Below are 25,135 nucleotides of genomic sequence, written 5' to 3' on the forward strand. Positions count from 1 at the left end.
CACCACATATATATTATACAAAATTGTAAAGATGTGTATAGGTTGTAGCTCAATCGTAAAAAAGATGCGAAAGGAAAACAAGAGATGATAGCAATATGAAAAGAAAAATGAAAGGAAAAGCAACCCATTATTACCATGGGGGCAAATCGTCAAACAAGTTTAAAGGCAATGCAAAAACATGTTATAGTACACCATACATATGATGAATATATATCTATATATATAAACTCAAAGTCAAATTTAATCCTTTGTTGTTCTTGAATTGAAACATATATATATGAGATTATTCTTAAAGGTCACGAAGCTGTCTAAGATTATAAGGGAAAATGAATTTATGATCACCATCAAGCAATTTCTTGGCAATAATAAGATTGGCAGCTTCACTTGGATGATAAGGATCCCAAAAGACATGTCTTGATCTCTCACTGCATAAACTTGATTGAGGTCCACATGGTATTATTCCTGCAAATTGCCCTCCATTTCCACAACATGCTCTGCTTGCTGTCTTGAATCCTATCAATTATACATATATATATACACTCTTTCAATTTGTAAACTTCATTTTTCATATGTATATATACACAAGACTTCTTATATATACACACTATAATGAAAAGGTATACATATATAGATCCCTAAGTACTTGAGTTATATCCTACATTTTTTGTTGCATATGATTAAAATATGTATGAATTGGGAGAATGGAACCTCAAGTTTTAAGGTTGACATAGTAAAAGGTACTATATTATGTTAGTCGAGTTATGCACATCTTAGCAGAAACCTATGATGGTTAATTATGCATTAATGCTTAAAGACACTCTTTGGTAACATTTTTCATTTTCTATTTTTTGGCTATCGATTTATTAAAATTAAGCTTAATTTCATATTTATTAATGGTACAATAATTGAATTTTTAGCTAAATTCCAAAATTACCAATACCAAATGTTTACTAAATAAAACCTAAATTTATAGTTTAATTATTTTAAACAATCATGGTTTGACCTAGTGGTATAAATGAATTAATTTCCTACGAGTTTTATTAACACTAAAATGTTGTAGGATTAGGTGGGTTGTCTCGTGAGATTAGTCTATGTGCATGTAAATTGACCTGAACACTCACGGGATATAAAAAAGAAAATAGCGTAGCTATTTTAGCTTCTCGTGCTTAATTATACATGGTGATTACTAATTTTACAGTGGTTGTATGTAATATATAATTTAGTAATTAGACGCATTGTCATGGCATTATATATTTAGCTAATACAACCGTGTAAATTTCAATATATAGAATCACGATATATATATATATACACTGACATGTTATTAATCAAGAGAGAGAGAGTGTGGTATAGTAAAAGTATAGTTACCATAATTGTCATAGTTGACGATGAGGTCCATGACAAGATCATAGACATTGGCATAGACAAAAGTGGAGGAAGGAAGATCTTTGTTAAGATTGGCAAGCAAATCTTTCAATTTGGCATTGTATTGAAGGGCTAATTTGTTGGCCAAATCAACACATTGATCTTCATTCAATTGGTTTATGGTCTTTTGGTATGGTATGCATCCTATTGGTCCAACATTTCCCACTACGAATTTTCGAGCATCCATTTTATATAGTCTCTACCATCATCACTCCAAACAATTCATACATCAATACAATACATAACAAAACAAATCAAAAATATTTCATTTAGGAGTGGAATGAGCCTTCGTGTTTATGGACTATGTTTGGTAACCATTTTGGCTTTATTATTCCTTTCTTAAGTAGTAAACTTATAATTTTTTCTTTAAACTTAGATTCGGTAACCATTTTCTTGCTTCATTATGCCTAAACTTTTTAAAATGTTTTTAGAAATTTAAACCAACTCAATTTTAGAAATGTGATTTTGTGTTATTTTAAATTTGGCTTAGTTAAAATTCGAACCTTTTCTTTATAGGTAAAATGAAAAGTTTAAAGAAACATCGGAAAGAAACAAACGTAATTTTCTAAAATAGATCAAATAAATCAATTATTTGGTAAATACACTATTTTCATTAACACACTTTTTTCTAATTTTACACTCACATATACATAGAAAAAAGAGCAATTTTATAAAAAAAAAAATAATAATAATTGTATTTTTGTTTTCTTATTTGATCAAATCTTCTCTAAAACACATGAAACCTAAGACCCGACTTATGATTTTCGACAACTAAGCTCGTAACGCTCATCTTATATATGTTTTATTAATTGTTTCATTATCTACTTTTAAACACCGATGTTTTGTAAACTCAACAAAAGAAAATATTTATGAAAATTGATGAGTAATACATAAAAGCTATGGTAATTAAAATTCAAAAGAAAAAAAATATAAATACAATAACAAAAAAAAATCAAATAGTTACGAAACGAAATAAAAATAAGATGAGTAACTCACAGTGAGGTGGTTTTTAAGATGAGAGATCATATCATCAACGAAAGCATCGGGGGTTTGTGAGATTCTAGCACCAACGGAAAGCACCGGAAGAAGATAATTATTCAAGAAGTCATTGGCTCCAATTGTTATGGAAAATATGGATCTTTTGCCAATATATTCTTTTGCCTTTTCTGCACCCATCATTTTATCGAACTGTTTTCTTGTTACATTGAAGAAATCAACTTGAACATCCATTCCCAACCTGTTTACCTACCCATTAACAAAATTAAGATCGATTTACACAAGTTATCGTACTAATCGACTAGGATCGATTTAGTAAATATTCAAATATATCTAGATTGTGAAAACAAAAAATGTCAAAGAAATTGTGTTATAGGAATATGAAAAAGGATTAGAGAAATATCCATACGAAGATTCTTCCGGTAGCATTGAGAATTCCTCCGCCACCAGAAGCATAGTTAACGCCGTACAATATTGATTTTCCGGTGGCATTTGGGTCTAGAAATGGCACTGCATGGTTTGGTATTCCCAACTCCTCACCTACAACCAACCAACTCATATCAATACTAATTATTCTAATAATAATTGTTAAACAATATACAACGTTAAATTTATCTTTATCTATAAACTTGAACGGCGTACCGATGACTATTACTAATGAATAAATACTTTTTGATTCCTTTTTATTCATATTCCTATAAAATCTACTTTTATTAATTTGGATAAAACGAGAGCATAGAACAATTAACGTATAGGACCACAAGACATGTATTTCGAATCTCTCGTTTTTTTTTTATACTAAAGAAAACATATAAAGACTAAAAACCGAATCTCAAATAGTTACCCAACAGAGACTTAATCATCGATATTTGAGAAGTAGTTCTAATCTAACTAGAAATAGACAGAAATTTCGTAAGGGAGAGGGACATACCGACGATGTCGCCAATGGTTCGGCCGTTGGTGAATCGGCCAGTAGGTTTGCCTCCAGAAGGCTTATAATCCATACCATTAGGACGAAGATTAGCTTTAGACAAAGTGGGCAAATAGTTATTGTTTCCAGCATCAACCAATGAATCACCAAAGATAAATGAAGCTCCCACAGCCTTCTTCTTGTTGTTATTAGCCCCATCAACTCCATTATTACTCAACAAACATTCCATCAAAATCAAACCAACAATCAACAAACCCATTTTACAACCTCTCATCATGATCTCTACCATAAAGATCACGAGGATTTATTTGTATATATATATATATATAAAAAGAGTTAAATTATTCAAGTTAATTGTTTGAATCAAAGTCATATATTGGGTTTGACTTTTCTTTTTGGTGTAAAGTTTTTAACTTTGATAGGGTTGTTTATCAGAATTATTTCCCAATCAATGAGGACAAACCAAACCTCTCACTTGGTGTTATTTATTGCTGGTGGACATAAACAATTTGTTTTATTTTATTTTTCTTTTACATATTGGCACTAATGAGTGACTCAGAGAAGATATCAAGAGCATAGGTAACATGAAAAACCAAGATTTGAAAGATAATTTAGATCGTTATTTTGTTATCATTTGAATTTTCTTTTTTGTTTTTGAAAACTAATCCAATAAACGTTACTTATACTTTTAATCTTTTTCATTTCTTATCTACTTTTTATCAATTATCTACAAACAAAGTCAAAATTTAAAACAAAAGAAATAGTTTCTTAAAAAGTTGTTATATTTTTAAATTTTGAATAAGAATTCGATCGTAAAAATGAGAGGAAATTAATAGGGTCAATTAAAAAAAGAGCATAAACAAAACTTGAAATAATGACCAAAAACTGCTTTTCTCTTTCTATGATTATTATTAATTGATTTTGAACAAATATTTGAATGATATGTTCCCATTGGTTTAGAGTGATTCTATCATTATTTTTTGTTGTTGGTTATTGATTTTAGACCATAAAACTTATACTTAGGTGGAGAGATTCTATTGGATATATTAATAAAGATATTATAAAAGTTAAAAAGCCAATATTATTTATTTTATATGCAAATGAAGAAGTTGGCAACAAGTTCAAGTAAGAGGAAGGTTGGTTCAGCTGTTCATTTGACATAACTTTCCTAAGTAATTAATTGGATGCCATTTTTATTTGCTAACCTACCATACCATCACACCCTTCTCTTTTCCTTTATTTATAGCAAATGTAACCAAGACAAAAAAACAAACAAGTTGCACTACAAATTACAAATCCAAGCTACCCAAAGATGTAGGAATTTTGACCTTTTATCGATGGTAAAATCTTTTGGAGAAAGTTGGAAAAGCGTTCGAAGAACTTTTCTTCAACTCCATTTTGACCGTTATGTGTCATTCGTTAAGAAACCTAGTCATATTTTTCATCGAATGTGAATGGTTAAGTACATAGGTCAACTTTTCTTTTGCAAAAAGGACTTACAAAGGGTTTAGGGTTTACGATGTTGAAACTATAGACATGTCAACATAAGCATAATTCAACTAGCATAAAACATGTATTATCGATCAAGAAATTAAAAGATGAAATTATATTATTCGATATGGATATATGAAAGTATATTTCAACGAAAAAACCAATAAATAAATTTTATATATATATATATATATATATATATATATATAGTTCAACTAATTAACAAAACATTCAAAATCATGTCACATAAATATCCAATTCCAATCATGAAATACCTAAACCTTACCACAAAATGAGGTTGATAAAAAGAAAGAAAACATTCAAACATAGCTAATTAATAGCAACCAACATAATTGAAATGATGAATACCTGCAAAAGTAGTTAAGTCCAACCATAAAAACTCCCCCTTGTTCTAAATGGAAGTAGTGATTACACTAATTATTGCCCACACTCATCTATAGAAACCAATAATTGTTTAGATTGTGCCATGATGAACATTATTAAAGTGAAAAATTGAAGCAAGCAAGAAAAGGCTTCATTCAAATTAACAAATATGGCCAATGTGTAAATGTGGAATAATAGCCAAAAGTTTACATAACCTCTTCAAGATGACAAATTCCCAAAGCTCCCTCTCTCTCTACAATAGTCTCAAAAGGAGACAGAATCTAAATCTAACCCAATTATAAACATAAATTGACAGCTTTCTGCTTGCATTCAAGAGGCATCCTAGAATCCTAGCAGATGGAAATTCAAATAATTTCTATCTTCTCCAAACAATATAACAAGTAATTAAAAAAAAAATGATCGATTCCTTTAACTCTATGAACAAATCATCAATAGCAATTGCAGCTTCAAGTTGTTTCAGAACCTTCTTCAACAGGAGCAAGTGTTCCCTCTCTGATAAAGGAAGGATTTAAGAACTTGGCTACAAATCCCCACAGTTTGTAAACATCTTCGAAGTTCGTTAAGAATCCCAGTGAAGCTGTTACGACCTCAAGCCGTGCAAATCCGTGCTTCCCACGTCTGCCATTTTTGGTTTCCCTGCACAGGGATGACTCTTCAAGATTTAAAACACCATATTGCCGTTTCGAGCTGTCCAAAACCCGAATGTGGCTGAGGAATCCAATACCAAGGGATATGCCGTCTCTTTCAGCTAGCTTCTGAACAAATTCTGGATTGATTAGTCCCCTGTTTCTGTTTCTCACATTGAAAGCTACTGCTGCTCCCCTTTCATATTTTATTTTTGGTCCATAAATTTGGACTAGGTTCACTTTGTTGCTTCCTTCAGAACCGGGAAACTTTAGTTGAAGCAACGACGTCACAAGCCAATTTATCAAAAATCGAAGTCGAAGTGTTGTCTTGTTCAGACCTAACATATTTATGTGATCGAGATGTCGACATATAATCTCAGGCTCCCTCCTGTTCCACTCTTCCTCATCATCATACTCCCCATTGCTGGTGTAATCGTCATCATCCAAGCTCGTCACCGATACTTCTCCAGGATCAATGTTATGGCTTAAGTGCTCCTTACCATTCTCTTCCATTCTAAAAGAAACTCGTCTTCCTCGGCTTTGCATATTACTCTCTTCCAAACCGAAAAACCTTCCACCAACATGTTTGCTTCCTTCCCTTCTCCCTAACAACCTGAATTCACCTTCTGTTTCCCTTCTAATGGCACTCTCCTTCACCTCCGGACATATTTCTGATGTTGTACCATTTTCTAGTCCACGATAACGAAAATCGGAGGTAGAAATGTCGAGATGAAATCCATTGTTCATCGTATAACTTTTCGAGGAACCATTGGAAAGTGGTTTACTCACTTCTGTTACTTCATGGATCTCTGTATCAACTCTGTTATTGGAGTTGATTTTGGTATTAGCCGGCATAGTACTTGTTTCTGCAAATAAATCTCCGGGAACCTCCTCGATGCAGTCCAGTTCCTGGCAGACTGACTGAACAGCAGCATCAAAAGATAGCACAGGTTGTTCATCACAAGGCCTGAAGTTAAATTCTTTTTCATTGTCGTATGTTGGTTCACTGTGGATCTTAGAAGTTGGCTTAGGTGAGAGTAGTTTGTTCTTCCTTCCTTTTAACCAATGCTGAGGCAGGGGAGAAGCAATTTTCTGTTTGTACAATTGACCTCCATTATCAGATCCTAAGGGACTTTGTCCCAAGTCAATCCAAATTGAACAATCTGATGATTCGTCTTCACTGAATACTGGGCTCTTCATCACCTCCCCAAGAGAAATAGTCTCACTTTCCTCAAGTATGGTGCTTGTTCCATCTCTGTCAGAGCTGTTATCGTGATCCATCTCTGTTTCATAAATATCCCTCACCTGAGCAGACGTGAAGGCACCAGAGAAAGCGGGCAGTTGTGATCCCTGACGAGTTTCGGATGTTTTATCCACAACCCCAGCAACTTGGTCGTCTTCAAATTGGCCCACCCCATCAAGATCATCCATCGAGTCACTCAGGTACATGGGATACTCAGGAGTTATCTTCACCATTCCGGAGCCAGTACATCCAGACCGAGTTTGTAAACTTCCCATCACTGATTTCTTTATCAGAAGACATCCAAAACCAGTAGGATCGTACCCGAAAACCCTATAAAACGACGTTATGATAAAATCTGGTCGAAAAAGCGATAAACCAAGTGAATCCATGTCCTTTGGACCTAAAGACCCAGCATCAAGCAAAACATGCCAATTGTTCTGTTGTGCCAAAGCCATCCATTGGTATGAATACTTAGCACCCGTCACTCTAGACTGAACAGGAAACACAAACAGACCAACAGAATCCTTCTTCTTCCTTCTCTTGTTCGTTATCTGTTTCCGCAAATCGGTAGAGCAAAGTTTCAAAGTTGGCCATTTAAACCAAGCACTATATGCCTTAGCACCCTTATCCCTTGCACATTGAGCCATCCAATTCACAGATTGACTCTCATAATCAAACATAGTCAATAATTTCTTGTTGGTATTGAAAGGGTATGATTCAGCCAACAATTTAAAAGCAGAACCTCTACTAACAGTAAAAACAAGGCCATATTCATGCTCAGGTATGTTCAAATGATCCATAATCCTACTCTTAATATCATGTTCTACAGTCCCTCTCTCAGCACCACCATAAAGAGCTTGATTACTCAAATTTGCAGCAATCTCAGACAAACTAAATGTACAAGACTCCCAATAATGAAGACTCTGAACATAAGAAAACAGGCCAAATCCACAGTAATCAAGACATACCTTAACCAAATGAGAATATTCATTCGACCGAAGCTGATCAATCTTCTCTGAGGACTGATACTTTGGGTACATTGTGAGGAACTTAGAGAAAGCTTCATGAAGATCAGGAATGTCATCATCAGATTCATATGTACGATCGGCCGCCATAGCTGTGGCCTTGAGGAACTCCCGCTGAGCTTGAAGTCTAGCAAGCGACCGAGATCGGCCCAGGCCATTGTTGTCATCGTTAGGCAATGGTTCAGAGTCCACATCTTGCGATTTGGAGAGAGACCCATCTTCAGAAGCTTCTTCAAGAGCTTCTCTAAGCTTGTGTTCTTCAAGTTTTCGAAGAATCAGTTTGTGTTTCTTGATATCCATCGCTGAATCCGACCCATCTTTTTTTCTACTCTTTTTATCCATAATCAAAGCAGCACAGTGAGATAGAGGCTTCCATAGTGAATGATGCATCAAACCCAATTTGTTAATGAAGAAAGAGTTAAAGCTTGAGATGAAACACAGCAATGTGGGTTTATTCCGCCATTAAAACAAGCTTCTTTCTGATGAGAAAATGAAAACCCACATCAAATCCAAGATCCCCATAAAGGAAATTTGAAAAAAAAAAAAAACAATACCCAGGAAAAAAATTGTGAAAACAAAAGTAGCCTCACCCCAAGAAGAAGAAGAAGATTAATTATTTAGAGAGTCAAACCCTAAAAACACAGGACCCGGATCCCAAAAAAATTGCAGTAACACTCGAAGTAAGTGCAAACCGAACAGAAATAACTCAATTGAGCCTCAAAATCAAATACCCATTTACACCATTTTCAATTCAGAGCCACTCTTCATTAAATAGATGAACAGAGAGCATTAACATTTCATAAAAAAAACAAAAAGCCTCATTGGAGCTGTATTTCTTCAAGTGTTCTCTCAAGCAACCATAGTTAACAAAAACACAGTGCCTTAAGAGACAGAAGAAAATGATTTTTCTTTAATTTTGTTCAAAAAGAAAAAGATCAACTTTAGTTTGAATTATTTATCTTTATTACTACCCATTGAATGATTTTTGGCTATGTGATTTAGGGACCCCACTGTGACTTTTCTTTTTCTCTTTAAACAAAAAGAAATTTATCTCTGAAATTGGCAGATTAAAAAAAAAAAGTCAAATATCAGCTGAGGATTGACAAAAAGCTGTTTTCTGTCCAACCAATGCCACTAATTGGTTGATTCCAAGTTTATTTTTCTTTTATTTTTTCTTTTTTTTCAAAAAAATTTAGAAGTAACAGATATGGACAGTGGAATGGAAATGATTTTGATGATCGTGAAAACGTAATAAGTTTGATATTATGAATCGAATTCAAAACACTTCATCCAAACATCAATTTTGAATCGCATCATATCACAACTTCATTCTAAAGTGTTCATCAATTCGACGATAAGGTCTATAGATTTAAGGTTCTCTCTACTTTCCTTTCTTGATTGATACGTTAGATTAGATTTGAATGAACTGTGTTTTGTTTTGAGCTATCTTTTATCATACAAACCAACTAGTAATCTGTAGACACAAATAATGAGAAGATACTATAGACTAAAATTAAAAATGTTGGATCTCTATTAACTAATGCAATGCATCGACAAAAACTTAAAAGTGTCGCAATATTTTGGTTAAAATATAAATTTAGTACGTGAAGAAGAATTTTTTTGTGTCAAATAGTAACCATTTTTATTGAATCTTCATAAATACTTAAAAAGTAGTATTTGGAACATAAGATTTCAAACTAGAAAGGATAATGATAGTAATGTAATTTTATTTATTTATAATTATTTTTGAAAAGGATAGTAAATGTAGTATACAATAATTGGGATTATTCTTAAGGTAGTGATGATTAAAGCAATCCACTTCAATTCCCTTTTCAATTGCAAAATGAGAAAAGTATAAGGACTAAGGGGAAAAAAAAGTCTAATTTGAATTTTCTTGAATAAAGAAATTTTGTGGTTTTTGATAATGACTCAATAATGATTTCGTTTTAAGATATTTTTAAAAATAGTAAAATAAATCTAATTAGAAAAATATATATATATATATATATATATATATGTATTTTATACTAAAATTTTCTACCTTTTTTGAAAATTTTTAGTTAAATTTAAAAAGATTAAAAAAATACTTTTTTTTATATTCTTTTTAAAACTCAAATGAACTCCAAAAAATTATTATTGATAACCATAAATCTAACAATAAAATTGGTATCAAACATAAAATCATTAATTAACATTTGCTAATTACAATTTTTTCATCATGATAGATAAAAAAGATCTATATTTTACAAAAGATTTTAAAATTTATAGCCAGCTAAGCTTAATAAAAGGTAGTTCAAAAGAATATTAAATTTTTGAAATCGTACATAATAATACATTTTCTTGAAAAGATAGAAAACCTTTAAATTAGGTAGAGAGTAGTAAAATTCTTTTTTTTAAAAAAAAATCATTTGAGACTTAAAGAAAAAACTTTTGTAAAATTCGACAAAAAGAAATTGATTTAATCCCTACCTAAATTAAATATTATTAAGATTTAAATTTGTATTACAATTTTGATATAATACGAACTTCATCGTTACAGACTAAAGTTTGGATTAAACTCATTTTGAAATCAAACATTAGAAAGAGTGATTATATTATTATTATTATTATTATTATTATATGGTTGTGGAAAGATGAAATTGTTTATGAAAAGTTGAAATTATTGTTTTGTTTTTGTTTTTGTTAGGGTTGGAGGAGGAGAAAGTTCCATGATTTGTCCATTTGTGGACAAAACATGACTAAGAATATTAGCAAACGTGAGGTCGGTATTGCTTGGAGTTTTTCCCTTGCTCTTTTCTTCTTGTTCTTCCTTTTTGTTTCTTTAATAATTCTTTCTTTCTTCTTAATCTCTCTTTATTTTGTTTTTTTCTTTCGTTGAATATACATATAACATCATTCATTTTATTGTCCGTAAAATAATTTTTCATTGTGTTTGTAGTATAGGTTCACTTACCAATGCAATTTTAGCAAATGAAAAACAACCTAAAAATTTCTCAAGATTAGTCGAGAAATTTTTTTTACCAAAAGATTAAACAATAGTAAAGCATAGTTGGAGATATTAAGAGTCTCATATTAGAAAAATTAAGGAGACTCACACACTACATAGTATATAGATGAGCTACTCCTTGTAGCAAATTAGTTTTGAGATAAAATCTCCTACTATTAAAATAAAATCAGAGGTAAATGGAAAAGGAAAATGAAATCAATAGAAAAATAATTGAGGAAAAGGATAAGAAAACTAATAGAAATAATTGAAGAACGTAACAGAAGAAACTACTTTTTTTTTTCTTCGGTATTTTATGTTTTTAAGATTCATACTCTCAAATTATTTAACTAATATTATCATTGAATAGATAAAACTAATTTAATTCTTTCTCATTAACAAGTTTAGTATTAATTATGGAGTGTTCGATAGTATAGTGTTTGGAAATTAGAAGTTTTAACAAAAAGTTTTTGGCGAAGAATTGACCGGTCAACAAAAGTGTTGGACCAATAATAGTTAAACACGTGGTTCAAATTGATAAATAAAACTTCAAACGCTTTTTATCATCTTTGTTTGCAACTAATACATTTTTGACACGTGGCATCAAGACTCCTTTTCACATTTCCCTCTTCTTTAATTCGAATTTTCTTTTTCTTTTATAAATTAATAAGAAAGAGAAAAAAGTCCGATGTTTTAAAAATTATTTAAATTACAAAAATATTTAAAATCCATCAATATAATTTATTAGTGTATGAAATTTTGTAAATATTTTGGTTTATTGAGGGAACTTTTATTTTTAAAAAATTTGTGAATTTAGATTTTAACATTTATTTGAAAGATCTTAAAAGATTTTTCAATGTTGTCATTGGGAACTCATAGAAAAGAGCAAAGTATATATGATTTAATAAGTTGTGTAATAGATCAAGTTTGTTCTTAAACTCATACAAAAGTGTGGCTTATACCTACTTTTAGGCCATTCATATATTTGAACTTGATAGTGTGTTTGTCAAGACTCCAATAACAGAATCAAATCCAAAAAGAAGATTTAATTTCCTTATGATTTTAATCTAATTCTAAATAGACTCAAACACAATCCAATGCTTTTTCAACTGTGGGTTTAAGTTGCTATTTTCCCTTTTGCGTAATTCTACTCAAGTGACTCCAGTTTTATGGTTTTTGTTGTCCTAGGTTGAATCACCCTTGGTCATCCACTCAAGTTAGTGTTATGCTCGATGTGCTTTGATACTTAAGTTAGTATTAATTAAAGCAATATAGAATTTATAACACATAAGATGTACCTCCGGTGATAGAAGCGTGGTTCTCCTATATATTATAGTATCATCACAACACTCCCTTAGGACTTGTACTCATAAGGTTTTACATATTAGTGGGAAACGTTTGAGGTAAGTTTGATAACATATCAATTGACTATATAGGCCTATACTACCCTTCGTGTAACAAAATGAGTTATCTAAGTTCGACTATCATGACCTACAAGACTTTCCCCTTCTTGTTCGAGATATACATATGTGATGGGGCTTCCTTAGCTTGGGTCCATATCCCAAGGTGGTTGTTCCAAAGAAAGAAAAACATTCGTGAATTGGAGAAATATTTATTTTTTCAATACTCGCGAATTGTTTTTTTTTTTTTAATGATTTTGACTTCTTGTACATCTTCGACGATCTAAAATATTCTCGATGTGTGAATTTATTAACGAGAGTTTGATACGCACATTGAACGTTGAAGCCCATCCAGACACATTACAATTCGATTCGACAATTAGTACTTTTGCATTTGAGTATTTTAGGATTGGTCCTTAAGAAATAGACATATACAAACGAGATATACGTGAGAAAATTTTTTAGTAACAACGTACTTGCTCTCTCAACTTAGGTTTTTCATACAAATTTAGGCTTGGACCGAACTTAGACCTTTGCATTTAGAGATCGATTCGGGTCAGGCGACGTCATCCCAAGGATGAGGGAGATGAAAATTGCACTCTTAGTTGTCTCACCCTTCACCCCAACGTCAACTGCAATTGAACAAGTAGTCTATGAAATTAGGGAATGACAAATTTGCCCTTATGCATTTGGGTATCAGTGAAGGGCATTTTTCTCTCATCCTCTCTCATGTCCCATGGATTTGTCAGAACCAAAAGAAGAGTACTTACTTTTTGTTCACTACATCCACCGATCGTCCTACAATGTCTGCAATGATTTGCTTTTCACAGTAAACCTTTTTTTTTTCCTTTTTAAAAGTCTCCATAGTCAACTTTCTCTAAAAGTGGAATGATGATAAAATGGAGCTTTCTTTTGATATCATCAGCTTTATTCAAAAGTCAGAATCATAATAAAAAGTTGGACAAAAGAAACAGTCTAAATTGATACTCTAAACATTAGTAATAGTATGAGTATCAATTAAGACTGATCTAAACTAATAGTTATATTAATTAGATGATATAAAAGAGTCCTCCAACCATATCTTCTCCTCCATCAAACCCTTACTCCAATGAAGTAAACCTTCTGAGAGGGTCATATGGAAAGTACAATTCATAATCAATCCACCAACAATCTCTAATCTCTGGAGAAACCATAAGGACTACTAACCACTATTTCATATCCTTGATGTACATTTTGGTCGTTTAGGGTGTAGCTCTCATAGATTGCTTGTCTTTATGTCTTAAAATTGGAAATTCATACTTAGTGGGACCTTTCTTGCAAATGATTGCAAGTTATCCTATCATGCATTCTCTTTATTGAAAAAGTCCTCATTAGTATTCTTGCCTAGCTGTTTGTTTGATTTTTGTATCAAGAGATATGATACCAACAGCAAACAATTAGCATACTAGCAAAAACAAGAAGAAATGAAGCAACGTGATTAAGAGATAGAGAGAACACAAAGATCTACGGTGGTTCGATCACATTAGTCTATCACTTTGAATCAGAAAGCAACAATATTCCGTTCAATCAATCAATGAGGGCGATGAAGAACGATCGAGAGAAAGAGATCAAATAAAGTGGTCAAGCCTTGAGCAAGGCAAACAAACAAACTCCCAAGTGTAGTTAGTTAACAAAACTCGCACGTGTTAGTCTATAGGATAGTACTTAAAAGACAATTTAAATTCCAACTTAAGGACAAATTTAGAGTCGAAGTTTGACTTTTTCAGAAGGAAATGGAAGGCTATATAAAAGTGACCAAGAAAATTTCTCCAACTTTTTTCCGCATTAATAATAAAGGATGGTAACGAAATGATGATAATGAATTTAAATTACAAACACGAACTTTAAATCTAATCAAATTGCAAAATTAAAAAGAAATTTGCTAGCCAAATAAGTAACAGATTCAATCTGATGCTATTCTCATTGAGAAATGGTAACATTTCATCTGAAATTTTGAGGTAAATTGTTTTACATTCTTGCCACATTACAGATGGAAATCGCATCAGATTCAAAGGACCGATTCAACCGTAGGAGCTGTGATTTGTAAACTTAAACCAAAATACAGGAAGATTCCAAAAAAACTATTGAACTTACAAAAATCACACAGTACTCCTTGCTTCCCTAGCTTAAACACACCAAGTTTTTGAGTTCCCAAAAAGTTACTACCCTCAAAACTTCGGTGTCAAAACTAAAACACATAATTTAGCACTATATTGCTTTGAACCTAGACCGCAAAACCCTATTGCTACTTAAAGATTTTACCTCTGAAGAGGTTGAAATTTTTGCTCCGGCCTTTGTTTTTTTCTTTGACAAACTATTTGACCCTTCTTCATCTGATGTTTTACCGTTACTTTCTTGAATCCCGCCTTCTTGGAGACATTCTTCAGCTATACTTTCTGAGCTTGTGTGGGTACTAATATCAGGCTTCACACTTTGGTCTGTTGACGATGTTGTTGTTTGAACTCCCGATGATTCTTTCTCGTGGTCATTGCCTGTACTACAACCCAGATCCATGGTGTTTGATTCTACAGTAATTGTTGGTTTCTTTTCGGTCAATGGACATTCATCAGGACAGTAGTTATCACCATTCTTTCTCTTGTGGCAATCCATTTCCTTCTCTTTCTCATCAATGATGTTTTCACCAAGTTCATGGTTTGCAGATTGATGTTGTGATAGTTCGTCATGGTTGAGATGATTAGGATTAGCGTCTTTTGAGCCCTGCTGCTCCAGGCCTGAGAAGCTCAGCGACCTCTTAACAGAAATATGATCTTTAATCTCGTTATTGGAGATACTCTGTAGCATATTCTTCTTCTCATTTTCAGATACATCCACTGCTTGAGGCTCCATTGTTTCTAGGAGATCATCATTAACCTTAGTAGCGGCATCAGGATTAACTTCAAAATCTGTGAAGGACAACGACCTCTTTGCAGAAGCAAGATCAGTAGTATTCTCCTCTGAACTTGGCTGTGAACGTTTGGTTTGGATGAGAAAGTGCGCAACAGACTTGAATCCCATCCTCGTTATCTATACAGTTCAAACTATTGACCTCAGCAGCAAGGTAAAACAAAAAATACAAGGAGATGATACACATTAAAGATAAGATCATAAGAAATCAACCTTCTTATACAAAGGCCCAGTAGGAAGCCATCCTTTCCCTTGGCGACATAAACTGCAGTTGCAAATTCCACGACAAACGGGACAAATCCAATCTGGGTTTTGTTGGGCTTCAAGAACGTGCTCTCCGTACCTGCAAGAGTGGGAAAATAATAGGAATACTATGATGGTAACACCAATACAAAGTCCACCCATGTATCAGTTTCAATGCTCAAAAGCCGAGCTCAAAGTTGTTCTTGCTTTCGCAAAAAGCTAACCAAATAGTTGTTTAGAAGGTTTATGCATCCAAAGATAAGAGACAGCACACCGCTATGAAAAGTGAAGTTTATCTTCTTTACAAGCAATGTTATAGTTCTACATGTGTTGAAAGAACTAACATTCTAAAAGTCTTCGATTAAAAACATACACCATATTCTCCAAACAATTCAAAGGAGAGAGTATAGACTCACTTGCAGATACAACAGTAAAAATGAATGTTATCAAGAGAGTACCTCATATACAGACAATCACCACAAAATTGTCCTTGAACCATGTTACATTTGCTGCAATGAGTACGATGCCCCAATGTTTTTTGCCTGCAAATATAAAATTTACAATTTCCCATTAAATAAAAACATAACAAATGGTATCATACATTTTCATTAGCTAACAAAGCTGCTAATTCCAATATATACATATCAGTGACAAAATTAGAAAACGATGCACAAAAAGAATAAGATCACACAAGCAACAGATTTCCATTGAAAAATTAGGAAAATTTTCTTTTAAACGAACCTGCACTGATGGCAAGTCTTTCCCTTTACTGGATCATAAATTCGTTTCCCATCTTTACCATAACCATCCACAAATAGCGTCCAACTCCTCTCTGTACAACCCAACATCTTCTCATGCTCTTCCGTGTATATCTCCGGTCTCGAACCGTCTTCAAGAATCGCATCCTCATCCTCAGAGAACTTGTTTTTCCTCTCCATTCGCAGTTCAGAGTAAGTAACAGGCGTCGCATTCTGTAACCTAAAAATTATAATAGAAAAAATTAAGAGAAAAAGAGAAAAGAAAACTGGAAAAATACTGAAGAAAGAAAGTCGAATAAAGCAAGAAAAACTAATACCCCCAATGCGTATCCAAATTAAGGATTGAAGGAAAAGGGGTTAGAAAGAGAGATTAAAGGATTCGGCGAAAACCTGGATGATCGGCGGAGGGGTCCGGGCGGCGGGAGGTCGAAGGAAGGTGGAGAAGCTTTAGGGGTAAGTGATTTTCGGCGATTTTGCTTTGAGGGAGCTGAGGATTTGAGCTTGAGAGAGAGGTCAAGGATCCCGAGCTTCTGCATGCGCTCCATGTTTTCTCTGATTCTCAACTCTCTGGACTGCTCGTACTGAGAAATCTCCGACATTTGGGGGGCGGAAGGATGGTCGATTTCCATTTGGAGTGGTTCCGATGAGGGTTTTGGAATTGGGGATTTCTCAATGCATGAGGGTTCTGTCATTTCTGCTTACGGCGTTCCTCTTCCTCTCGGTTTCTTCTTCTTCTTCTTAGTGCGATCTATTTAAAATCTTAACGGTCATATTTTTGGAACTATTATTTTCCCATTTCAATGTTTATGGAAAAAGATCAAATCTTTTGCGTCAATTTAGGCTGTTTTAGACATTTTATCAAACCTCTTTGGTAAGTTCGAATATCAATCTGTATGTATAGACCATACCATATCAATAAATTGTTTAGGTTTATAAGATATATTACAACGGATTTTGGTAATAAACTAATCCATATATTGTCCCTATTATCTACTTACACATATTTACTACTTAATATAGTTAACAATAATGTTCATGTCGTTGAAGGTATATGTAACGCAAATAGATTTGTAATATATCGTTAACTATATCGAAGAGACATATTGTTGAACATTAGCAATATGCATTCACTTTATCAAAACAACTAGAGTATATGGAATATCAAAAAATCACAAATTTTCAGTTATTACCGATAAATAGATTTGCATGTGAGTTTGTTTTAGTAGTCAAGACGATAAAGAGAACAATTGTCAACTTCTGCTCATATTTTACCTCAGATCAAACCAACTAGGACATATTAAATATAAAAAAGAAACATTCTCAAATTTTCAGTTTTTATACAACAAACAAATTTGCATGTGAGTTTGTTTTAGTAGACAAGATGATAAAGAGAACAATTGTCAACATCTGCTCATATTTTACCTCGATCAAACCAACTAGGACATATTAAATATAAAAAAAAAACATTTTCAAATTTTCTGTTTTTATACAACAAACAAATTTGCATGTGAGTTGTTTTGGGTAGAGGAACATATAGATTTAAAAATGAGCATACATATAAGAACCAAAAAGCTATATGCTTGTGTATTTTGATGACTCCACGGAATCGTGTATTTTCAATGAGAGCATTAACGAGATAATAGACGAGAGTTTAAACGTAATATCAAACTTTCTGGAAAACTATTATGACTCATACATAATTCAAAATGACATTTTTACCCTGTGTAACATTTATGAAAAAGAAAATCGAAGAAACAAGTATACTAGTTATCTCATTTGCAACATAATATGTTAATTTAGCCAAATACTAGTTGTTTGTTTAAGAAAAGGAACCACACGTGGAAGTTATCACTTGAACATAGAGAAGGCTTGAATTTTAAATTTACCACAATATTTATGTAAAAAACAACCAGCAATGGTGGCCTTTTAGGTAGAATCCGTGATGAACAATGGTGGCTCGAGTTGGCCAGCAATCATCCCCACGTAGCGGTTCATTCCTGTCTGTCAAATAAAGATCGGAAAACATCCTTTTTGAATTTGAGGATGGCTGAATGGAAGTTGGAACCGCCTCAATGGATCTGGCTTTAGTTAGGGAAAAATGGACATTTCCCACTCCGCGGTTTTCCCCATGGTGAGATGCACCTCAAAACCCTTGATTTCATCTTTCTATTAACGGAAAAAGAGAAAGATGGGAACATGAATTACCATGTATGTAGCACTAAAAAACAAGAGTGCCACGCTGATCAGAAAGGCTTTCAGAACTTCTCCTTCAACAACTGCTTTCAACGGCGGACATGGATGGAACAAGAACTTCTACGTGCGTAAATCGTCAGATTCAGAATCAAAGATCTCTCCTAAGTTGGCACGAGTGACCATCGTAGGTGTGGTGGCTGGGTTGATCAGAGACAATCGTTGGAGATGTAGTTGAAATTTCTCCAACAAAATTAAAGAGAGGTCGACCATTAACCACTTTAAATTTCTTTTTCTATGAGTTTATTTCGAGGGTTTATCCTAAATTAACATGTTTTATATAATTTTTTTTTTCAAAATTTATTTAGGTGGTTATCGAACACATGAATTTTTTTTCCAAAACAACTCAGTTTTTAATTTAATAAGTTGAAAAGGTGTTATAAATACACCTTGAAAAAAAAAACAATTTTATGTATTTAATAGTTAGTATCTATCCAATTTTTATAACTTTAAAATTATCAAATGCCTTAAAGTCATCTACATCATTTCTACTATGTTGCCATGAGTATCATCAACTTCCGTTAGCCACCTCTGCCGATCGACTTTGACTACCACTGTTGGTGCCCAACTTTGGTGACGACCTCTGCCATTGTTGTTGACTAACTCTGACCACTACTACCACGCGACCATGTCTGACATCTACCACCTCCAACTCCAACAACTACCCAAACGACCAACTTCAATGGTCATTATTATAACATTAATTTATAAGTGGTAATTTATAGTAATTCGTTGTTGATTAAAACATTTTTAATGTATAGCAAACTAAACAAAAATGTATATAGAAACAATTTTGAGAAAAAGTTTCTTTTAACATATGTGTATTTTTATTGTTCTAATAGAAACAATAAAGTGAAGACAATTTACGACAAAACTTATCTCTTATGTTTTTTTTCTTTCCCGTTAGAGTTTGAATTCATGTTCTCTAGATTCTAAATTAATAACATGTTTACTAATCCATAATGAAAACAAGTGTAATCGCAATAAGATTTCATTATGAATTAGTCATAATAAGATCACAAACTTAGTTAGATTGCATTTACTTAGAATTATAAATTTGTCACATTTTACCTTTACCGGTTTGTCTCAAAATAATGGTAATATAAAAAATAAGGATAAAATTAAAGTAAATATGACCGATCCATAGTCGAATTGACCACTTTTCGTTTCTTAATCAGATTACATGTCTTAATTACAAATTTGGAGGTAGATCCATAAGTCATCATGACTACATAACATGAGTAGAACAATGACAAAAGTGATCGACTAGGACCAACTTTTTAGATTAATCGATTTATATTACTTAAGCCATAGACTAATAAACAGGAACGAAACTCAACTAACTCGTATATCATGTAATAATTGACAAAAATGAATTCACCCATTTGTAGTTGGGAGAAAAAAAAAACTCATAATAAAGAAGAGGAAATAGTGAAAAGAGGAGAAAAAAAGGAATTCTAGCCTTCACCTTCTTCCCCTCTCCCTCGAACTGCCGCCGATCCTACCCTTTTCCTCAATCTTTTTCTCCGGCGACACTTCAGCAGCCACAGGCGTTAGGCAGTGACGACGGTAGCCTAAATCCACGGTGGTCCACGTTCACCCACGAATCTGACTTGCTTTGTGAGCCCGACGTCGAACGGCTTTGCCTAGACTCTCGTGGTATCGTATTTCCTCCGTTTGAGCATCCGGCGTGAACAACAAATTGTGCATCACGTTTTGACGACTCGGCGTGTTTTGCAGCAAAGTTTTTAGCTTGGGGGTAAGCTTTCAACAGTTACCCACACTCCGTTTGGCTTCAAATTCTCATTATATATCTTGTAAATTCATTACAAACAATAGAAATGATTTCAGCAAAGCCTTTTGTACTCGAATTTCTTGCTCGACAATATTATTGTTAAACGCGGTGGGTTATTTCAAGATTCGAGTTCGAATTTGTTTGTCAGGTGTTTTATTGAACCAAAATAAAGAAGAAAAAAAGATGGGGCATGAGCTTTGATGTTATGTAACTTATATTACACTCTGAATTAGGTCTGTAAGAAGGAAGAAAGAAGGCCAAAATGGATGCTCAAGCCAAGAGAAAGGCATTGTTTCGTGCTAAATTGAACGCCCAAAAGAAGGATAAGCGCATTGATTCTCCTCTCGTCAGGTAAATATTGATGAATATGGGAGTGTCAAGGTCTGATACGGATTTCTCCTCTAATTCCTTTTTCTCTGCTTTTATTTCCGATTTTGATTTGTGTAGTGCAGTAGACTGGTTGGACTTTCATAGGAGGAAGTTACCAATCAGAAATTATGCTCTGATGGAATACTTCTTTTTTTCTTTTTTTTCTGTAAAACTGAAACAAGTCTCTATTATTTCAACGAAATAAGACCAATGCTCAAAGTACAATAGAAATATACAAAGACTAACAAGGCTTGGAATCAGGACAGCCCTTGGGCATCTCAAGCTCTAATGGAATACAATTCTCACATTAGTTTTGCATTTAGCTGAGTTCAAAGTTCTCTTTTTCTTTTAGTAGATCGAAGTGTTTCTTTATAGGGACTTTATTTCTCTATATTAAAATTAATGAAAAATCCCCAAGGTGCAGGACTTTGAGCCCTGTGCCTTGGAGCTTCACAACAGCCGTGGTCATGAGACGTTCCTCCTTATGTTGTGAGCCTCGAGGCGCAAGACTTGTGCATTTAGCCCAGGTGCGCACCCGAGAGAGCTTTTTAAAACACATTATGATAATGGCTGCTTAACTCTAACTATAATCCAACCAACCTATATTGGGGAAGACTGTACGGCTGTTAATCTTTGCGGCTAATTTTTTCCATTCATCATTTAATATTTTAAAACTCATAAACAGGTACAATGAATTGGACCAACCTGTCTGTAGGGTTTGCGACATGGTCTTGAAATCAGAAGTTTACTGGGATGCTCACCAATCTTCTCGCAGACATCATGAGGTGATGCTTTACCATTTCAAATCTTGTTTAAATATATTATTCATGGGCACATAGGTTTTTCTACATTTAGAAAGACCGGTTCCTTTTGCTTGTAATTTGAAAATACAATGTTTAAGGGGTAACTGTTCATTTAGGTTTCTAATGATGAATGATTGGATATTAGATGATTCAGCTTTGAGGTTGATGAATGAGATGACGCTTCACCTATCTCTCATTCTTCTTTTTAGATATATATTTTTTTCAATAATATTGGCAACAGAGAAATATATTAAAAGGGGGAGTTGAAGTATCCCCACAAATCCTGCTCCAAGGAGCAATGAAATACGATAAGAGAATAGACAAGCTCTTGATACCTGGGAATTTTCATACAAATTATCTTATTCCTTGGAGAGATAGAACCAATCTGTTAGCGTAACACATTTTAGTATTTTGTTTTTGTATTTTCCTTCTCATTTTTCCTCTGTATTTTTCCTGTTATTGGATATCCTATTGTATTGTCAGATGTGGCTTTCCTTTCAGTATACACATGCTAGCCTTAGTCCCATTATGGGTTACAAGCATTTCTTTTGCTATTACTTCATGTTATTGCTACATGGTATTCAAGATTAGGCTCACTTTCTTTCTTTTCTCAAGAATCTTCTAATAAGATGGTTTCCTCTTCTTTTTTTTTTTTTAGTTTATTCATTTTATTTATTACTTATCCCTGTTGCCATTGTGTTTCCTCTATTTGCTCTTGATAAGGAGCTTAAAGTTTTAAATCCTCGTCCAGCCAAATTTGAGCCGATTTTTGGTCGGACTTGTTTTTTTTTTTTTTTTTGAAAGGGTGGTCGAACTTATTATTGATAGAAGTTACTGTAAATATCAGGCAATACAAAATCTCAAAGCCAGTGCAGCAGGCAGGTCTGGAGTTGAAAATATTAAAGCCGAGGCCCATGCTGAACTTCCTAATAACAGATCATTAGATTCAAAGAAAGAAATGACTGGGACATCGTCAGAGTTACCAAAACGTCCGTCATCATCTGTGCTTCCTTCAGATTTTTTCGACCAGAATGCCAAAAGGCTTAAAACTGGTAAAGATATAGGCTTGCACGAGATACTTTGCTTGTGTTTAAATATGGTATTCTTGAAACTTTAGATGTATGAATGCATATTATTATTATATATATCCCCTTTGTGAACTTACGAGAGAGGGTAGTGACAAAGGAATTTAATATAGTTGTGGCACCACTATCTTGCTTCTAGTAAAGAGCTGTTGGTAGAAACTCATAAATTTTGCTTCTATGTCTCTATCATTTAATAGGTGAACCCCATCTTTTGAAATTGCTTCTACTCTGAAGTTTTTTCTTTGATTAGCAGTGATGATTCTATGGAAATAACGAGAAATTTCCACCACCATCATTCTTTCATGTCGATTTGGTCTTGCATTGGCGCACTTTCCTACATGCCTGATTAATCTTATCTGCAACCTTCCAGGAAAGGATATTGTAACTGATTCACGTAGTGGTAGCATTGCACAGTCAGAGGTGATTCCAAAGGCCAGTGACTTTAATAAGAAATCTTCTATGAATGCTGGTTCAGAGGGGAAGCAAATAAAGGGAGCTCTGCCCGAGGGTTTCTTTGATGACAAAGAGGCTGATTTGCGTGCACATGGGATAAAACTTGTTAAGCCTGATGTCAAGTAGGTTCTTCATCATCCCATTTGTTATATATGCATCTTTCAACTTTTTATGCTTAGTTTGGTATCTTGAGTGTTTGTCATCCTTTTATTATATCTAGCAATTCTATCATGTTCAATTGCTATAAGGTTAGCGTTTTTATATTCCTTGGTATATTATATTTGGTTTTATGTCTCATTTGTTCCAATATTTATTTGGGTATAAATTTCAACCGGAGAGTATTTGGAAATAGCTTACTGATGATTGGCTGTGTTGTTAGGAATTGTATATCTTTCTTCTGTTTGACATTTCTTGGTGTTCTCACTGATTTTGCATTTTCCAACAAACATTTATTTTCTTAAATTTTGCTGTGGAGTCTCTGACCATTGGTTGTGCTGCCACTCAATCTTGAAGAGTGAAAGACTAGGTCGCAGATTTGCATGGTGGAGCATTTGTGGAAATGATTTCCATTTAAATCTTACTACATTTCCATAATTATAAGTATGCCTCTATTTCTACACGTATCAGAGAACACTAAATGGGGTTCTCCCTGTAGATTGTAAGGGAATGATCTCATCTTATTGAATCCAAATCCATGGGATAAATGGCAACTTTCTTGTTCTTCTGAAATTTATTGTTGTTGTGCATGTTTTACTCTTTACAGTTTATAGTTTATAGTTTATAGTTTATGGCATGGGATTCAATAGGAGCTTGAGCTTGAGTGTGTTTACAAGAGCTTTACAGAAATTTATTGTTGTTGTGCATTGTCAGAGATGAATACAAGGAATTTGAAAAGTTGATCCAAGAAGATTTGCAAGAGGTGGATGACCGTTTGGAAGAGGAGGAGGTAATACCCAACTTATATCCTTTTCTGTCAATAAGTTGATTGATGGCATTGGCTTAGAGTTATTATACATTCGTTGCTTTATGTACAACAGATCGATGCTGCCGAAATGATAGAGGAGGCTGAAACCTTAGAACAGAAGTAAGTGAAGCACGATAATTTTCTTGTTATTCTAATCTTCATTTTGATTGGACCGAACTTTTTTCTGTTGACAGGGCCTACAGGGAGAGAGTAGAATTGTTGAAGAGGAAGAAAATGGAGTTAAAGACCAAAAAATCAGCAGAACAAAGTAGAGCCGAGCCCCAAATTCCTACTAAAGATTCTCAAGCTGACGACTCCTCGAGTGATGATGATGATAGTGACACAAATTATACAGTAGATTGGAGAGCTCAACACTTGTGATATTAGTTCGATTACAAATTATACAGTACATTGTGATGATACTAGGGATTCTCAAGTTGACAACTCTTCAAGTGATGATGATGATAGTGAATACAATAGATTGGAGAGCTCAACACTTCTGATAGATATTCGATTCTAAATTTTTGATATCATATAAGGTGGAACGAAGAAAATAGAGAGGAATGTGAATCATGTGATAATGTAGATATTAATTTTCTGTTCAACCGCATTTTGTAGCTTGGGATAGGTTGTCATGTTGTTGCATATTGAAGAAAGGGTAGCTGAAAATTTTCAAGTGTTACTTTTGGGATTCTTGAGAGTGGCCTTACCAATTAGTAAAAGAATTTGCATAGCCCCGAGAGATACGTAGGGACTACTTGTTTGAACATGTCCAATCCCAAATCAATTATATACTTATTTAGGTGATTTATATAGTGGTTTACATATCTTTTAGTAAATTTTTAGCTACTTCTTTTTAATCTTACAATTATATTGCAGTAACTTTCCAACGTGTCCAACTCCAAATCATTTTATATGCATCTGATGAGATTTACGGTGAGTTTAGA

General features: G+C 33.5%; 4 protein-coding genes across 7 annotated transcripts; 1 reads left to right on the plus strand and 3 right to left on the minus strand.

Moving 5' to 3' along the window:
* Positions 1 to 96: 96 nt before the first annotated feature.
* On the minus strand, positions 97 to 3,645 carry LOC103497446 (GDSL esterase/lipase At2g23540). Its single transcript, XM_008459639.3, has 5 exons — positions 3,353 to 3,645; positions 2,831 to 2,961; positions 2,422 to 2,670; positions 1,369 to 1,624; positions 97 to 513 (listed from the first exon to the last, which is right to left on the minus strand). The coding sequence occupies exons 1-5, from the start codon at positions 3,639 to 3,641 to the stop codon at positions 290 to 292; spliced, it is 1,149 nt and encodes a 382-aa protein (XP_008457861.2). The 5' UTR covers positions 3,642 to 3,645; the 3' UTR covers positions 97 to 289.
* A 1,706-nt stretch (positions 3,646 to 5,351) lies between these two features.
* On the minus strand, positions 5,352 to 9,062 carry LOC103497444 (uncharacterized). 2 transcript variants are annotated; one of them, XM_008459638.3, is made up of 2 exons: positions 8,733 to 9,062; positions 5,352 to 8,621 (listed from the first exon to the last, which is right to left on the minus strand). In XM_008459638.3, exon 2 carries the CDS (start codon positions 8,530 to 8,532, stop codon positions 5,695 to 5,697), a length of 2,838 nt encoding a protein of 945 aa, XP_008457860.2. In that variant the 5' UTR covers positions 8,533 to 8,621; positions 8,733 to 9,062; the 3' UTR covers positions 5,352 to 5,694. The 2 variants fall into 2 exon arrangements, with proteins under 2 accessions (XP_008457860.2, XP_050935327.1); XM_051079370.1 differs by having other exon boundaries at positions 5,352 to 7,668; positions 8,086 to 9,045.
* Positions 9,063 to 14,455: 5,393 nt separating this feature from the next.
* LOC103497443 (uncharacterized) lies at positions 14,456 to 17,302 on the minus strand. Its single transcript, XM_008459637.3, has 5 exons — positions 16,860 to 17,302; positions 16,453 to 16,689; positions 16,170 to 16,253; positions 15,682 to 15,811; positions 14,456 to 15,588 (listed from the first exon to the last, which is right to left on the minus strand). Exons 1-5 carry the CDS (start codon positions 17,159 to 17,161, stop codon positions 14,773 to 14,775), a joined length of 1,569 nt encoding a protein of 522 aa, XP_008457859.2. The 5' UTR covers positions 17,162 to 17,302; the 3' UTR covers positions 14,456 to 14,772.
* A 2,799-nt stretch (positions 17,303 to 20,101) lies between these two features.
* LOC103497442 (protein ABA AND ROS SENSITIVE 1) lies at positions 20,102 to 24,999 on the plus strand. Of its 3 annotated transcripts, XM_051079377.1 has the most exons (9): positions 20,102 to 20,478; positions 20,748 to 20,865; positions 21,308 to 21,410; positions 21,569 to 21,668; positions 22,534 to 22,738; positions 23,142 to 23,346; positions 24,095 to 24,170; positions 24,262 to 24,308; positions 24,383 to 24,999. In XM_051079377.1, the coding sequence occupies exons 4-9, from the start codon at positions 21,609 to 21,611 to the stop codon at positions 24,567 to 24,569; spliced, it is 780 nt and encodes a 259-aa protein (XP_050935334.1). In that variant the 5' UTR covers positions 20,102 to 20,478; positions 20,748 to 20,865; positions 21,308 to 21,410; positions 21,569 to 21,608; the 3' UTR covers positions 24,570 to 24,999. The 3 variants fall into 3 exon arrangements, with proteins under 3 accessions (XP_050935334.1, XP_050935333.1, XP_008457857.1); XM_051079376.1 differs by lacking the exon at positions 21,308 to 21,410 and having other exon boundaries at positions 20,663 to 20,865; XM_008459635.3 differs by lacking the exon at positions 21,308 to 21,410 and having other exon boundaries at positions 20,103 to 20,478.
* Positions 25,000 to 25,135: the final 136 nt, after the last annotated feature.

The sequence above is a fragment of the Cucumis melo genome, chromosome 11 (assembly GCF_025177605.1).
Source record: "Cucumis melo cultivar AY chromosome 11, USDA_Cmelo_AY_1.0, whole genome shotgun sequence".
NCBI lineage: Eukaryota > Viridiplantae > Streptophyta > Magnoliopsida > Cucurbitales > Cucurbitaceae > Cucumis > Cucumis melo.

Excerpts from the sequence above, each read along its gene's own strand:
- LOC103497442 (XM_051079376.1), top strand. The coding sequence starts at position 20,777 with ATGGATGCTCAAGCCAAGAGAAAGGCATTGTTTCGTGCTAAATTGAAC. Across the intron at positions 20,866-21,568 it reads ATTGATTCTCCTCTCGTCAG|GTACAATGAATTGGACCAAC; the intron begins GTAAATATTGAT and ends ACTCATAAACAG. Across the intron at positions 24,171-24,261 it reads ACCGTTTGGAAGAGGAGGAG|ATCGATGCTGCCGAAATGAT; the intron begins GTAATACCCAAC and ends TATGTACAACAG.
- LOC103497444 (XM_008459638.3), bottom strand. The coding sequence starts at position 8,532 with ATGCATCATTCACTATGGAAGCCTCTATCTCACTGTGCTGCTTTGATT.
- LOC103497446 (XM_008459639.3), bottom strand. The coding sequence starts at position 3,641 with ATGGTAGAGATCATGATGAGAGGTTGTAAAATGGGTTTGTTGATTGTT. Across the intron at positions 1,625-2,421 it reads ATCTTAAAAACCACCTCACT|AGACTATATAAAATGGATGC; the intron begins GTGAGTTACTCA and ends TGATGATGGTAG. Across the intron at positions 514-1,368 it reads CGTCAACTATGACAATTATG|GATTCAAGACAGCAAGCAGA; the intron begins GTAACTATACTT and ends TATAATTGATAG.
- LOC103497443 (XM_008459637.3), bottom strand. The coding sequence starts at position 17,161 with ATGACAGAACCCTCATGCATTGAGAAATCCCCAATTCCAAAACCCTCA. Across the intron at positions 16,690-16,859 it reads CCCCTCCGCCGATCATCCAG|GTTACAGAATGCGACGCCTG; the intron begins GTTTTCGCCGAA and ends TATAATTTTTAG. Across the intron at positions 15,812-16,169 it reads GGTGATTGTCTGTATATGAG|GTACGGAGAGCACGTTCTTG; the intron begins GTACTCTCTTGA and ends CCACTCTTGCAG.